This window comes from Stegostoma tigrinum, chromosome 27 (genome assembly GCF_030684315.1).
Source record: "Stegostoma tigrinum isolate sSteTig4 chromosome 27, sSteTig4.hap1, whole genome shotgun sequence".
In the NCBI taxonomy this organism is placed as follows: Eukaryota; Metazoa; Chordata; class Chondrichthyes; order Orectolobiformes; family Stegostomatidae; genus Stegostoma; species Stegostoma tigrinum.
In genome coordinates, this window is record NC_081380.1 from 36,575,188 (window position 1) to 36,590,766 (window position 15,579).

Here is a 15,579-nt window from a genome sequence, read left to right on the forward strand (position 1 = left end):
CTGAATCAGGAAGAAAAAGAAACTATGACAATTCCTATTCTTGATTGCCAATTCAGCAAAACCTACAGTCAATGGATGTGTGTGAAAATTATATATGCACAGTTTTGAGGGCTCTCTGCAGCTTCCTTTCTCCAGGGTTCTTGTTTAGTAAGGGGATCAAGGTCTACAGGGAGAAGGCAGAAGAATAGAGTTGAGAAACATATCAGCCAGGGTCGAATGGTAGAGCAGACTCCATTGGCCAAATGGCCTAATTTTGCTCCTATATCTCATGGTTGAAAACCATCCTGTTATAAGTAATCAGGGCGAATGGCCAGACAATAGATGCCAAGCCAAGTATGAGTGCCTTCAGAAGAGGAGAGAAGAACATTGACGGGAGGAAGAAAAGTTCAAAAATGGAATATTTGTTCTGTTCTTAGTTGCAAAAAAAGTTCTGATTGTACATGGAAGTGATGACAATGGACCCTGAGGCACATGTCACATAGCCCAATGGCTGTCTGAACTGTAACACTGGTGTAACAACCACTTTGCCACATCTTACTCTTGGAGCACCCCTAGGTTCAGAGGAATAAACAGATTATACATGCTAGTACATTATTTAGTCAACTCAGTTTGATCCTGCTGTGCACGTACTTCAAGAGTGATAATTAATTACAGATCAGAAGCAGGAATTCTGATTAATTTGTTCCCTCCTCAGTTGTCCTACCTTCCTATCTTTCTCATACTTATTCCAAACTTCTCCAGTCAGTCCACCTGTGGCTTCACATGGTTTGTCAGGAGGAATGATGGTGTGATTCACAAGGGCTGATAGGTGTGTACGGACTGTAGAGAGGTGTCGGCAGTATGCTAGCCCTGGGTGTAGAATCACAGAAGTCTATGAGCAACATGGTTAACTCCCTTGGAACAAAACAACATTAATGAGCTACGACATTAACATAAAGGTATCAATAGGACCACCAAACTGCTACGCCTGAAGTAAGTCATAAAAAACAGTAAGGGATAGACCCATAAAACACCTGAGCTTTAGTAGGAACCTTTAGCATCTAAGCTTCTCAAATAAATTACAGAACGTTACAGCAAAATTTACATATTAGTATTCACTGTTAGCCATATATAATTCTAGTTATACAATTTGGTTACTATCAATAGTGATGCTAATTAATCAATCGTGATGACATTAAGGAACGCTACAAAATCATCTATATTATCTGATGCATCATACAAATTTGGATTTAAAACAATTTCTAAATATCTTACACTACCCTCCATAACATTCGTCACTCACTTCCAATTATTTTTAAGTGTACTTACATCCATAAAATGCCCTTGAAACAATTTGCCTCTTCATGTTCTCACAGAGCATCTTTAATGGAGTCCTATGATAGAGGAGTCAAAAAATTTGCAAGAGGATCTAATCTCATGAGATAATTCCTATTCATGTGTTAACACCACGGATTGCAGATGTTTATTTTCCACATCCTACACATAAATTATAAGGGGTAACTTTTACCTTTAGAAACATTTCCCACCGCACACTATTTTTGTTGACATGCAGCATAAAGTCTATGTTCTATCCGCTATGCTGCCCTCTCTTCCACGCACGTTAATTCATTCTAAAGTCAGTTGAAGTAGGAAACTAGAACCTGATATTTTTCTTAATGTATGTACAGAATGCAACATTACAAATGTCTGCTTCTTCCTTAACTACTAGTCAGTGTTATAGTTATTTTAAACAACCTATTCAGAAATGTCATGGCACACATCTGGGACAGGTGGGACTTAAATCTGAACCTTCTAGCTCAGAGGTAGGGACCAAACCACTGTGTCACAAGAGCCCTTCAGCTCAGTGACTTAACAATGAAGTCAACGTAATACTAAGACCCTTGTCCAATATGATTAATCTTCATTGATTCAGAAGTGAGTAGCATCTAGAAAAGTTAATCAGAAAAGTGCACACTTGGCCAATATTTGAGCACTTTGACAAAAAAAACTGTGATGGCCAAATTCAAAAATAATTAGATTAAAATTACATCAGTTTGTGCTCCCTTTGAATAAGGCAGTCAATCCAATAAATTTGTCCCTGCAGCAAGTCTGTTCAATGCTTTTTTAAAAATTGCTGATTCACATTGCAAACCTGATTTCAGAGCAGAAGTGGTGCTATTTACTTCAGCGTTATTGGAAAAGACAACAAAGCCAATGTGGAGGTGTAGTAAATAACTCCATTATCATTGAAACAACTGACTACAAAGACAGACATTTTGCCTATTCTTGTCCAGTAATTTATATGCTCCTTCTCCCAATCACTGTCCAGTGAATCATGCTAGAAAATGCATACATTTGAACATTGCTCATTCTCAATGGATAGGACTCCTCATGGTTGATTCATCTGCTGACAATCACTATCATGGTCAGATGTGAAAAATGAACATCTGACAGAGACAGAGATACCCTCAATACATTTCCTGATAAGAGTCAGTGTCTTCAGGAAAGTATTACAATTGCATCACTTCCAACTCCTGAGTTTTTATTCCTATGCATCTGTTTTTAAGTTCTAGAATTTCATGACCTAATACATAGCTAGAAAAATGTTGATTCTAGAGCTTCTGCAGTCCTCACTCAAAAGAAAAATAACTAGGAGTTATGGAGTCACCTTCATTTGTTGTTGTACAAGAACTCCATCAGTAATACAGATGATGTAGGAGCCTGAGAGCTCATCACAAGATCAAGACACAGTCAGTTACATTCAACAGAGAGTAAATGATCACAGAGGATCTCTCCCTGCACCCTGGCCAACATTCTACCATCAACCAATAACAAAACAAAAGCCCATCACTATTTTGGAAGAAATATCAACGTCATATTAAGTCATTATAACACAAAGTTATTAATTGGTTGCACACTTCCTTATATTATAATTACTACTTTACTTGCTATCCACGAAAACCTTTTCTCCTTATCCTCTGTTAAATCAACCAGACAGGTAATGGCGGAATTGATCCTATTTTGTAAAACCAGCACACAAAATTGAACTCAGGAACACTCTATTGAAATATTATCCTGTTCTTTTTACCTGTCACTTCCACAGCTGCAGCAGTTGGGCACGTCAAAGGGAGAACCACTGGTTGAGCAGGATAAACAAGAGGAGCCTTGGCTACACAGATCTCCCAGCTGCCAAGGAAAATGAGCTGTGCTATATCCATGTATTTCCAACAATTCACTAGGATCTGCAAAAGAAAATGAAGTTTGGCATGCATTTTAGAGGAACTTTTACTCCCCCCAAACCTCAAAAACAATGCAGTGTAATACTGGCTGTTTTAGATCAAACGTTACAGAACAACTTTGGATGAGAGGGGTTCATTTAAAATAAAAGGCATATTTCTAAGTTGCACTTTAGTTTAAAAATAAATAATGGAGATAAAACTCTGAATTTAAGCAAGTAGCTTTACTGTTTGGACATGCAATCTAGCTCAACTTTGATGATTCTCTAAACCATTCAATTCTTTTAAAACCCAAAACTTTTATGCTTTCCTTTAGAATGCTATCTTCAAGAACTATCTTCTTGCAGGAATTGATTTATGTTGAGTGTTTCAGAGGTATATTTATTGGTTTATCTGGGTATTATGCTCGAGATCATACTGCAGGTCAGTGGACAGAATCATTGAGGTAGCAGGAGTCGCAGCTGCCAACTGGAAACTCTGCTGCCTCTTTCAGGGATGGCTCAATGAACAACAAAGTTCCATATAAGAAATCCACATTTAAAATGAAAACACTTGGGATTGAAGGTAGTGTACTAAGACGAATAGAAAACTGGATGGCAGAAAGGAAACTAAAAGTGGGGATGTGCCTTTTTGTAAATGCAGGCAATGACAGGTGGGGTACCAGAGAGTTCAGCGCTATTAATTTATATTAATGATTTGAATCAGAGAACTTAATGTAATATCTCTAACTTTGTAGGTGACACAAAGTTGGGTGGGAGGGCAAGCTGCAAGGATGTTGAGATGTTTCAGTGTGATTTCAACAAGTTAGGTGAGTGGGTAAACACATAGCAGATGAAGTATCATAGAGTCATATAGCATGAAAACAGACCCTTCAGTCCAACAAGTTCACACTATGTTCCCAAACTAAACTAGTCCCATCTGCCTACACTTGGCCCATATCCCTCCAAACATTCCCAATTCATAAACTTATCCAAATGACTTTTAAACGCTATAACTATACTTCCATTCAGCACTCTCTCTGGCAGATCATTCCATATACTGACTCACTGACTGTGTAAAATATTTTCTCATGTCCTTTTTAAATCTTTCTCCTCTCACCTTAAAAATATGCCACCACACCAAGAAAAAGACCCTTATCTTTCACCATATTATGCCCCTCATGATTTTATAAACCTCAGTACGGTCACCCTCAATCTCCTATGCTCCAGTGAAAAACGTCCCAGCCTTTCTAGTCTATTTTTATATCTCACACCTTCCATTTCCGACAACATCCTGGTAAACCTTTTATAACCCTCTCCAGTGTAATAACATCCTCATTGTAATAGGGCGACCAGAACTGCACACAACACTCTAAAAGAGACTTCACCAATGTCTTGTACAACCTCAACATCACATCCCAACTCCTACACTCAAATGTCTGAAAATGAAGGCAAGCATGTTAAATGCTTTCTTAGCCATTGTGTCTACCTGTGGCTCAAATTTCAAAGAATTAGGAACCTGAACACCTAGATGTCTCTTGCTCTCTAAAACACTACCTAGGGCCCCACCATTAATTAAATAAGTCTAATCCTTGTTTACCTTTCCAAATTGCAATACCTCACATTTACTCAAATTAAACTCCACCTGCCACTTTTCAGCCCACTGACTCAATTGATGAAGATCTCTGCAATCTTAGATAACCTTCTTCAAACATACTGACCATGCTTCCTATATTCTCATCTAAACCATTTACATAAATAACAAACAAAAGTGGATCCAGTACCGATCCCTGTGGAACACTGCTGGTTACAGGCATACAATCTGAAAAAGAACCCTCCACCTCTGTCTCCTACTGTAAAGCCAATTTTGTATCCAACTGGCATGCTGAGCCTGAATCCCATGTAATCTAACTTTACTAATTAGTCTACCATGCAGCACCTTGACAAAGAACCTAAAGTCCAAGTAAACAATGTCTACTGTGCTGCCTTCAATCTTTTTGGTTACTTCACTAAAAAATTCAATGAAGTTTGTAAGATGTGATTTTCCTACCAAGTGAATACATGTGAGGTTATCCACTTTGGAAGCAAAAACAGAAAGGTGGATTATCTAAATGGTTATAAATTGAGAGGGGGAACTGTTCAATGAGACCTGGGTGTCCTCATACACCAGTCACTGAAGGTAAGCATGCAAGTGCAGCAGTATGTTGGTCTTCATAGAGAGAGAATTCAAGTACAGGAACAGGGATGCAATTGTACAGGGCCTTGATGAGACCACACCTAGAATATTGTGAAGTTTTGGTCTTCTTATTTGAGAAAGATGTTCTAGCTACCAAGGGAGTGCAACACAGGTTTACCAGACTGATTCCAGAAACAGCAGGACTGATGGACAAAAGAGGTTGAATCAGTTAGGTTTATATTCACTGGAGTTCAGAAGAATTAGAGAGTCTCTCAAGGAAACCTATAAAATTCTAACAGGACTAAACACATTACATGCAGGACGGATGTTCACAGAATCATAGAATCCCTCAAGCATGGAAGCAGACCATTCAGCCCATTGAGCCCACATCGACCCCATGAAGAGCATCCCACCAAACCCCACCTACCCCATCCCTGTTACCCTGCATTTCCTATGGCTAATCCACCTAGCCTATACATCCCAGGACACTGTGGGGAAATTTCCCACGGTCAGTCCATCTAACCTGCACATTTTTGGAATGTTGGAGGAAACTGGAGCACGCAGAGGAAACGCACGCAGGCATGGGGAGAATGTGAAAACTCCACACAGGCAGTTGCCCGAGGGTTGAATCAAACCCAGGTCCCTGGGCTGTGAGGCAGTAGAGTTAAGCACTGAGCCATCGTGCTGCCCTGATTGTTCATGAAGACAGGGGAGTCCAGAGTCAGGGGTAACAATCTAAGTATAGGGGGTAAACCACTTAGGACTGAGATTAGGAGAAATTTCTTCAGTCATAGATCGGCGAGCCAGTGAAATTTTCTATCGCTGAATAGGGCTGAGGCTAAAATATTGTGTGATTTCAAGGAGCAGTTGGTTAAAACGCTTGGGGGTAAAGGGTCAAAGGATATGGGGACAAGGCAGGAAAGGGATATGAAGTTGGATAATCATCCATAATCATAAATGAATGGGGGAGTAGGCTCAAAGGGCTGACCAGACTACTCCTGCTCCTATTGTCTATGTTTTAATGCAACATACCAAGCAAGCATTAGCGAGTGAGCCTTCTTTCCTGGAATCAAGATTCTGGGAGGGCACATCTTTCCCAACAAGATCTGCTGCATAATCCAGCCATTGTGTTCAGCCTAAAAGTGTTGACAGAACAGCACTTGCAGAGTTACAGGATCACAGACAATCCTGTGAACAGATATAAGCGGCAGTATGGTGGCTTAATGGTTAGCACTGCTGCCTCACAATGCCAGGGACCCAGGTTAGATTCCCCCTTTGGGTTACTGTCTGTGTGGAATTTGCACACTTACCCCACACCACCCCACCTCCCCACCCCCATGTCTGTCTGTGTTTCCTCCCAGAGTCCAAAGATGTGGAGGTTGGTTGGATTGGCCTTGCTAAAAGATCCCACATTGTCCAAGGATGTGCAGGCTAGGTAGATTAGCCATGGAAATGCAGGGTTACAGGGATAGGATAGGAGGTTGGGATGCTCTTTGGAGAGTTGGTATGGACACACGAGAATGGCCTGTTTCCACACTGTAGGGATTCTACGATTGTCAGTGAAAAATGTGTTGGGGGGAAATGGGTTCTGAGGTGATGGAGAAAGGAAGTTGGGTTGCATTTCAGAAGCAAGGGTAGGGGGTGACTGCTATCTGATACCTTCCCTGCTGATGTCCAATTCCTGATTAGGCCTTGATGGCTATTGATCAGGTGCAATCACAGACCCTGCCCCAAGGTAACATACTGTGTGTAGGTTAGTAGCTATCCGACAGCTGGGTTTATCCTGGAGGTGACAGGCTGAAGACTGTAATTGGTCACAAACGACCTCAAAGAGAGACATGGTGGGAGGATTGATAATGGGCCTTCCAGCTGAAAACAATTCTGGTGGAGGTAGGAAAGCAGGGAGGTTTGGATACATCATCACCTCGTGCTCTTAAAATACCTTTCCCACTCCAAGCTTGCTACCTGTGGAAGAAGAAAATTCCATCCAGTGTCTGAATGAGGGGGTCATTCAAATTAGACCTCCTTTTCTAATCTCCATATGGTCCTCATGCACCAGTCAAATTGCACCCTTCCTTGAGTCCCATATCAGGTAATGGGTGGATTGTTCAGTTTACTCAGCATCACTTCTATAATTAGGCGATGAACGACTAGATCTTCATGAGGGATTCATGCCAGATTTCTGTTCAGCTAGAATTGAATCTTCAAGGTGCTCTACGTGAGGACTTGTTAGTAGCCCAAAAAGAAACTGGAAGGCAAGAATGTCAAATAACATAGGAGAAAAGGCTCAAGTTTGTTTCCTGGTCAGTTTGTGAATCTTACTCTAGCAGCATCCTTAGTGGTGGAGTTAATCTCAGTGGTCCTGGTCTGAATTGGAGGAGACACTAAAATAAAGGGTTTCTTCTACTTCTGATTCTAGTCCAGTCACCACTGCATATTGGAAATTCTTCAGTGAACAACTCATTCCTCAAAGCTTTTCTACCATCTACAAGACACTAGTCAGGAGTGCAACAGAATAATCTCTGCTTGTCTGGATGAGTGCTACTCCAACAAAAATCAAGAAGCTTGACACAGTTCAGCAGAAAGGAGTATACTTATTGCAACTCCATCTAACAACTTAAACACAACTTCCTCTGGCACCATTGCAGAATGGTAGCAGTGTGCATCATCTACAAGATGCACTGCAGCAACTGGTCAAGACACTTTTGACAACACTCCAAATCCATGACCTCTATCATTTAGATGCATGGGAACATTTCCATCTGCAAGATCTCTACATGCTATCCTGGAACTGTTTCACCACACCACCACTATCATTGGGCCAAATCCTGGAACTCCCTTCCTAACAGCACTGTGGGTATATTATACTACAGCACTATGGATTATTTGAAGAATGGGGTCACCAGCACATTCTTCAGGGTATTAGGAATGGTTGACAAAATGCTGACGCCCACATTCCCATCCCATGAAATAATAAGAGATTGTGATGGGACATTCTGGAGTTCAGTAATTTGCTTTTCCTCTCCCAGATGTATCCCTTTGTTTATGCTGCAAGCATTGTTCACATTGGAAAAACAGTATGCTGGCATAGATGCCAGCAGCTTTTAGCATTTATCCAAAACACAAAGAGTGAAAGCTGTTAAGCGTATTACTACAAGGGGAAATATTCACGATTTCAGGGGTCTGCTCAATCGTGATTAGGAGTGGGAATGCTATCTGATCTTTCCCATACCAGTCTGACAGGGACTAAAGCTTGGATAATTTAGCTAGTTAAAAAGCAATTAAATCACCACACAGCATTTCAAATTGGTTGCCAGACCTCATTTGACAGACGACTCCATGTAACAGCTAAATGAGAAAGGGCCTTCTCCCCTTTATGTCTGGATTCTTGATGTGAACACAGCATATTATCTGGCCAGTAATTAAAATAAAATTGCGCTGCTTTTATTCTCATTTAAGCTCATTTTGTTTCGATTCTGAAAATTCTGTGCATTGTCCAGCGCCTCTCATGTCTACATAACTGAACTTGGCTCCTTATCCTGGTCACAGAATCACAGAGCCAAGTTTCTTGGGCACCTACAATTCTGTGGCCAAGTTTTGCTTTTCAATGTAATCAGGGTTTTATGGCTGTTGGATGTTTGTCTGAAGTAAACAAGCTCAAGTGCAAAAGTAAACATAACAAATACTGAAAACCCACAGCTGGATAGGGAACATCTAAACAGGGAGGAAATTAGGATTAAATTTGACATCAAATATTAATCTTTGCCATCCCCTAAATGCAGATGCTGCCCGATCAGTGAACATTTTCAGCTGGTCAGATTTATTGCACCTACACTGCTTTGTGTTTTCTAGCATAAAACTGAGTCATTCATTGCAGTCCCTGCTGCAATTTAAATATTGTATATCACATCCATCTCAATGACAGAACCTTACTAAGAGTCTGTAGGCATTCTGTTTGGTTTGATGGAATCACAAAAGCTGCCTATTCCTGATTACTGTCTAGTCACCTCTGCTAGATATGCGTGTGTAGCAATTGGACAAGGACAGAATCTGGACCAGCTGATGATCTCCATTGTTGAATAGCTTGTCACTGTCAAATATCTCAGGTTGATGTGCCTCTTGCACTAGAGATGTGGCTGCATGTTTAAACATGGTGTAACATGAATAAACAAGTGTAGGCAAAGGAGGACTTGGATAAATATCTTAATAATGGGATGATTGATACCTTACACTTCAGACATCAAGACGACCATGAAAATATGTCAGAAATGGCTAAATTGCTGAAATCCTCATGAGGCACGGCACAAAGCTAAACTGCATATAGTAGAATTGCAATCTTTTTCTTAAATTTGTAATATCTAAATGGGACTGGATGGATCCAGAGCTTAAGAGCCTGTACTAATCACATTTCCGCAGGCATTTTACAGATGCAATTATTTATGATGCTGAAACCAAAAAGAAAAGGTTAAAAAAATTATAGCAATGACGTGTTTTTGCTGCATTTTTAAAGCGTAAAGCTTTTAACTGTTGTACATAGAACATGCGTTAGTGACACTAGTTCAAAGCAGCTAGATTCATCATTGACATAAAGTAAAATTGGAGTCTTTCCATATTCTTGTCCATAATATATGCAGGACATAGAATTTCATGGTAATCAACTCCAATATGATTAAAATAGTATTGACAATTTAACATCCATGGATTTTTAGTGAGAATTTCAACATGCATCGACAATATTGAGCGCACTTGACAAATAAAACATATAGACCAGAATTTGAGTTAAAACCATCCTGTCACATTTACAATATATAAAAGTAAACAAACATTTTGGAGTGATTACAAGGGGGTATTCTAATTTCAGGAGATCAGAGGGCAATTATAACATGCTCACAGTTCACAGTCACTGGGATGCCATCTGAACTCATTATTAGATGACTGCCTTGGGACCACTCTTGAATATTTGCTATTTTCTCCCACACAAAAGGAGAGCATGTAACAATAAAAATTCACATGCAACCAAGTAACTAAATCTAGCAGCAAAGGATAAATAAACAATAAATGAAAGGGGGTCAAAACAAGCATAATGGAAGGGAAGGGATCAATGCAATGCCAGGTGTGATTACAATAGCATCACATAGCTACGGTCAAGGCAACTAAAAGCAGTATAGTCCTTTGTAGCAAGGCAATGCAGACAGGCTGGGAGCTGAGCAAATTAAAAGAGACTATAAAAATAATTTAAAAATAAAACTGTAACTAAAAGAAATGCTCTTCACCTTAATTCTTCAGGAAGCAGTTGGCCGACGTATCATTTACTGCAGCTTCTCATGGGTTGAGTTACAAAAAAATTTCACTGCGCATTGCATCAGAATTTATAGGATTTTAATTTTTTAGGTTTTTTTTTGTTTGTGGAAGGTGTGATAAGAACCTGGTGAAATCAGAACCTCACAGAACCTAAAGACAAAAATGAAACCCGATGAAAGGTTGTCTGACAAACTGAGAAACCAAAATGGAAAAATCACTTGGTGAAGAATTACAGTGAACAGCATTAGTTATTGAGGACTTTTGTTTAGTGGCCACATGCACAGTTCAAGCATGTTGCAAAAAATTAAAAGCAACGGCGAGCAAATGGGAAACAACAGTGTTGTCATTACCTTCAAACCGTCAACAATGTATCTAAGAATGTAGTGGTACGTCAGCACCTGTAAATGAGCTACCTCTAACACCCACCTCCACCCTCCTCCTTCAAACTGTATCAGTGGAACACTGACAAAGTAAAGTCACATTGTGCTGGCACTTATGTAAAATTCATCTGATCCCTATCTGAAAGAGGATATTAAAAATGTGGATTCATGCATATGTTACACATATCGGGCATTAGTTAAGATGAATCCAGCCCTTGTTTTGTGTGCAATTGAGTGTTGCTGAGGTCAATGTAGAGTTTGTAATGGAGGTGGTGGGGAAAGAAACACAGGAATATTAACAATTAAATTCACATCCACTTCTGAAATGGCTTAGAACATCCCAACAATTTAGTTACATTCAAACACAGGTACAGTGTGATTAAGTGCTCAAAGGTGGCACTGGTAAGTAAATCAGTACTGAATAATAGAACTAGAATGATGGAACTTTTTTTTAATAAGTTATTGACTGTAGAATATAGTTATTCACTCTGGCTTAAACTTAGCATTTTTTAAAACTGTTGAAGGTTAATATGTCAGTCAACATCATGTGAAAATGATGCTTTTTTTTCTTGACAATTCGCTCCTTTCTCAAAGATATTGACCTCTGGCTAGGGTAATAACCAGAAAAGTCAGCCACCCTCTTTGTTCTTTCACCCATTTGCATCTACAAGCACCTGAGCCTAGACAGCAAGTGTGATTTTCCAGATCATCTCAGATCCACCGTGGTGCTGTTTTGACCAAACCTTTAGTCACCTGTCCTGATAACGTCCTTTTGTTGTCCCCTGTCAAATTTTCTGTTCACATTTCAGTGAAGGACTTCGGGGCATTTCAGCAATGGGAAAGGTGCTACAGGAATACAAGCTGTTGTAACCAGATAGTTCTAGCAAAGGTCACTGGATAGCAACTAGGGAATAATTGTGCTAGCCTTGAAACAAAAAGTGCTGATAAGGCCAAGGGCAGGAGCACTACAAATGCTCATCTAATTCTGACCCATCAGAGGTTAGGTTTTTCTTACTGCGTATACTTCTGCTGGTCACTGGTTAAACTCACTGAATCATTAGTGGACCCGTTAATCTAAAAAGGGAAATGAAAATGAGCTTTAGGACAGAGAAGAAAAATCAGTGTACAAAGGATCAAATGGGTCAAAAGAATTTCAATAGTTTTAACATTGGTAATGCCAACACTGTTGAACCTTGAGATGAGACTCTGTATGGTGCACTGCATTATCTTGCATATCACTTCAAGTGTGATTAGGCCAAACTGCATAAACACCTTTCATCATTTTAGGAGCTGTGAGGTTCCGTGAGAAGATCATAGAAATCATTTCATGTAGCCTATCCTCGTCTTCCTCATCATCCTCGACAGAGACCGATCGGCTGGCAGCTAAGTGGTGGTAGTTAATAGTTACTGCTCAAAGAAAAGATTGAAAGGGCTGATGAGGAGCATACCTTCACTACACAGTTCACTTACACACTGCTCCTGACTGCTAAAAACAGGCCAAAACTTGTGCTGTAACTTTTACAACCAGCATCAATTCTGCATTGACCTGTTTTAATGAGTATATTCTTGCATCTTAAAATTTGTAATGCATTGCAGTCAGACAATGCATTTCTATCCAATTTTGGCAAGATATTTAGAAAGGGATCAATCTCAACACATTCACAAATATGAACACATGCATAGACATTTTCTTCATTAATTATTATCCTTCCTTCCCAAAAGGGGATTTATAAAGACAAACTTGCACCTCAGTCAGGTCACATTTAATATTCATATATCAATCCAAAATCTGTGCCCAGAAGCTGGTCTCACTCATGGTACCTTTACAGCTGGCCTCAATGTCTGTATTAAGCAAGCTAAAATAGTTCCCCTGATGGACACATGGTAATTCTGACCAGAATGAAGCATCTGTGAACATCATCAGCTTGGTTGTAATACCTTCCAGAGTTGAATAGCACTCACAGTCAAGTCTTATATCATAAGGCCACAAAGTAGATACAAGAGTATGGAGGCAATTTGGTCCTGTCTAGGACAGTTGTTGAGAAAGATCTTTCACCGCAATAAAAAGGAAGATCGGAAAAACTGGGGTGGCACAAAAAAAATTGTCTGGGATGGAACATTGTACAAATACACTTCCTTTCTTGAGCTAAAAATTTGATTGTTCACTAAAAATTGCAGGAATTAGGTGTGGAATTTTCTGCTTCATCAAATAAATGCAGGAAGAGAGTCAAAAGTTGAAGTTTCTACATTGTTTTTGCATATTAACTGAGTGCTTGTCCAATGTTGTAAGGGATACAGCGATGGGATCTTGGCTGATAGCGATGCTATTTAAAAGGAGTCTTTGCAGATTAACTGGGAGGTGTAACTTGCCAGTGCTATGCACATCTAACGTGAATCCCAAAACAGGGAGAATTTATTATCTTATGACAGTATTTATAAGGCTTTCATAATTGTCAGAAGTCTTGACAGACAGCTCATGAATTGATGAATCAACCAATTGGCCTTGAAAAGGAATGAATCTGTGTCTTGCTTGATATACGTATTCCCTGCAAATTGAGTACATTGTTTCTGGGTTTAAGTCACACTTTAATATCTTGAATGACCCCCCCACCTCCCAACCCCCAATGAGCTGAAATGAGGAGTTTGAGAGAAACCTGGCGCTTAGCTACAGTTGATGTTAGATCAGGTGACATGCTGTTGGTGCAACCACTCTGATAAAAATGAACCATCAGAAATAACGTCTATGATCTAACAGGAAGCAAGATATTGTGGTTCTTCCTTTGTCCTGTCTTTTGGTCATCTCTTTGCTCTGACTGATTGCTCATGGCCCAGTCACAATTGCAGAACAACTAGTACACAGCTGTGGAGATAGCAAGAACGGCGATGCTTGAGTCAGAGTCAATACAGTGTGGAGCTGGAGGAACAGCTTGTCAGACAGCATCAGAGGAGCAGGAGAGTCAACGTTTTGGGTCAGGACCTTTCATCAGTATGTACCCATGTTGCCAGAGGAAGTTTGTACTGAAGGCCTGGGTAGAGATTGTCCTCTAGTTTGCAAGAAACTAACACAAAACTGGACGTCGAGTGGTGAATTCCCCACTGTCAATGCTAACTCCTTGGGACCAAGATTAACCAAAGGTACTAACAGATTTTTACTTTTCAAAATTTAAGGCTTGTGCTCTCAAGGTTTTCTATGGGCATTAATTATCTCTACACAGGATGCATCAATTCCAGGGCTAGTGACCCAGATCAGGAAGGTAGGTTTAGGCAGTGTTTTTTATTGATTTAACACAATGGGCAAATTGGTCTCCTTCTGTCTTATCAATTTGTCATGATTTCTACAACACTCACCTCAATATTCTGCACTTAAATGGTGAGGCTTTCCTTTTGAAGCAGAGAGACACTTAGAACGTTTTCAATCCATATTCTAACTTCCATCTCTCCACTTCCTCTCATGCGTATACACACCACATGCAAACATTTATACATAAACACTACAGTTTATGCTCATCCCAAATAATAACTTAAAAATCTGAAGTGTAAGACGGGTTTTAATTCCTCATACAGTCAATGGCTTTGACTGAATATCATCCAAAACATGTACTTGAATGTAAAGTCTATAAAAGAAATCACTCACTAATTCAGTCTGAAGGAGATTTGTCTGCAGCTGGTAAAATGGTCACAGCTTGCCTGCCTTGTTCCTGTATGACAGAAAATCGCACTGGGTGCACAGGATGAGTGATGAGTTAAAGCTGCCTGGACACATGATCTCAATTGACGTTGCTTTTAGGAGATTTCACCTGGTTCTCATTCTCATTCAAATTGAATACAAACTTGATGGTGAGAGATCTCATATCCCTTACTGCCCAGTAATTCCAGGTTAAGGCAACAATAAATCAGCAAATGAACGTCTCCCAAAATCAGGAAATATTTGCACTTCAGTGAATCAGGAGTGTCAAGAATGCAGCAATAACATTAAACTTCAGCAATGATCTGAGAATTAGCAGATAACACAACAACAATAATGAACAAAAACTCACCATAGTCATTCTTCTGTCCAGGATAAATTATTCTGAATACATAATCTGTAGTTATTTCTTCATCTGGCTGTTCTTCTGGATCCATAGATTTGGCTTTGCTGTTTCTTTTCCGTAGTTTCGGAAATACCTTGCCCTTGGTGTTTGGGATGTACAGCAGTTAGTTGTGTTGCTTGCTACGAAGTTTGCCTAAGCATCATACTACTCATGAATCAGATGAAATAAATAAGACGTGTACTTATATACCACCCTTTACAACTGCTGGATGTTTCAAAAGTGCATTATGGACAATTAAGGACTTTAGAAGTGTAATCACTGTTGTAACGGAGGAAACATAGCAGCCAATGTACTCTCAGCTTTACAGGACTGCTAGGTGCAGCACCCAAGCTCTTGCTACTGTTTTAATTGAGAAATAACAGTTTAGAAAGCCCCTGGAGGAGCTTCTGTAACAAAAAGTCAAGAGGTCAGTGGAAACTTACTTGTAAGATTCTAAGA

At 39.8% G+C, this 15,579-nt stretch overlaps 1 protein-coding gene across 2 annotated transcripts in view; it reads right to left on the minus strand.

Annotated features, from left to right (window-relative positions):
• The window catches only part of sgsm2 (small G protein signaling modulator 2), a 209,223-nt gene that overhangs the window by 23,436 nt on the left and 170,208 nt on the right, over positions 1-15,579 (minus strand). The window contains exons 11-15 of one of the 2 annotated variants that reach the window (XM_048557492.2): positions 15,088-15,220; positions 12,323-12,457; positions 3,068-3,221; positions 1,309-1,373; positions 704-849 (exon numbers count right to left, since the gene is read on the minus strand). In XM_048557492.2, the coding sequence (XP_048413449.1) occupies positions 704-849; positions 1,309-1,373; positions 3,068-3,221; positions 12,323-12,457; positions 15,088-15,220 (633 nt within the window). The remainder of the gene's footprint in view (positions 1-703; positions 850-1,308; positions 1,374-3,067; positions 3,222-12,322; positions 12,458-15,087; positions 15,221-15,579) is intronic. The other variant, XM_048557494.2, reaches the window with a different exon arrangement.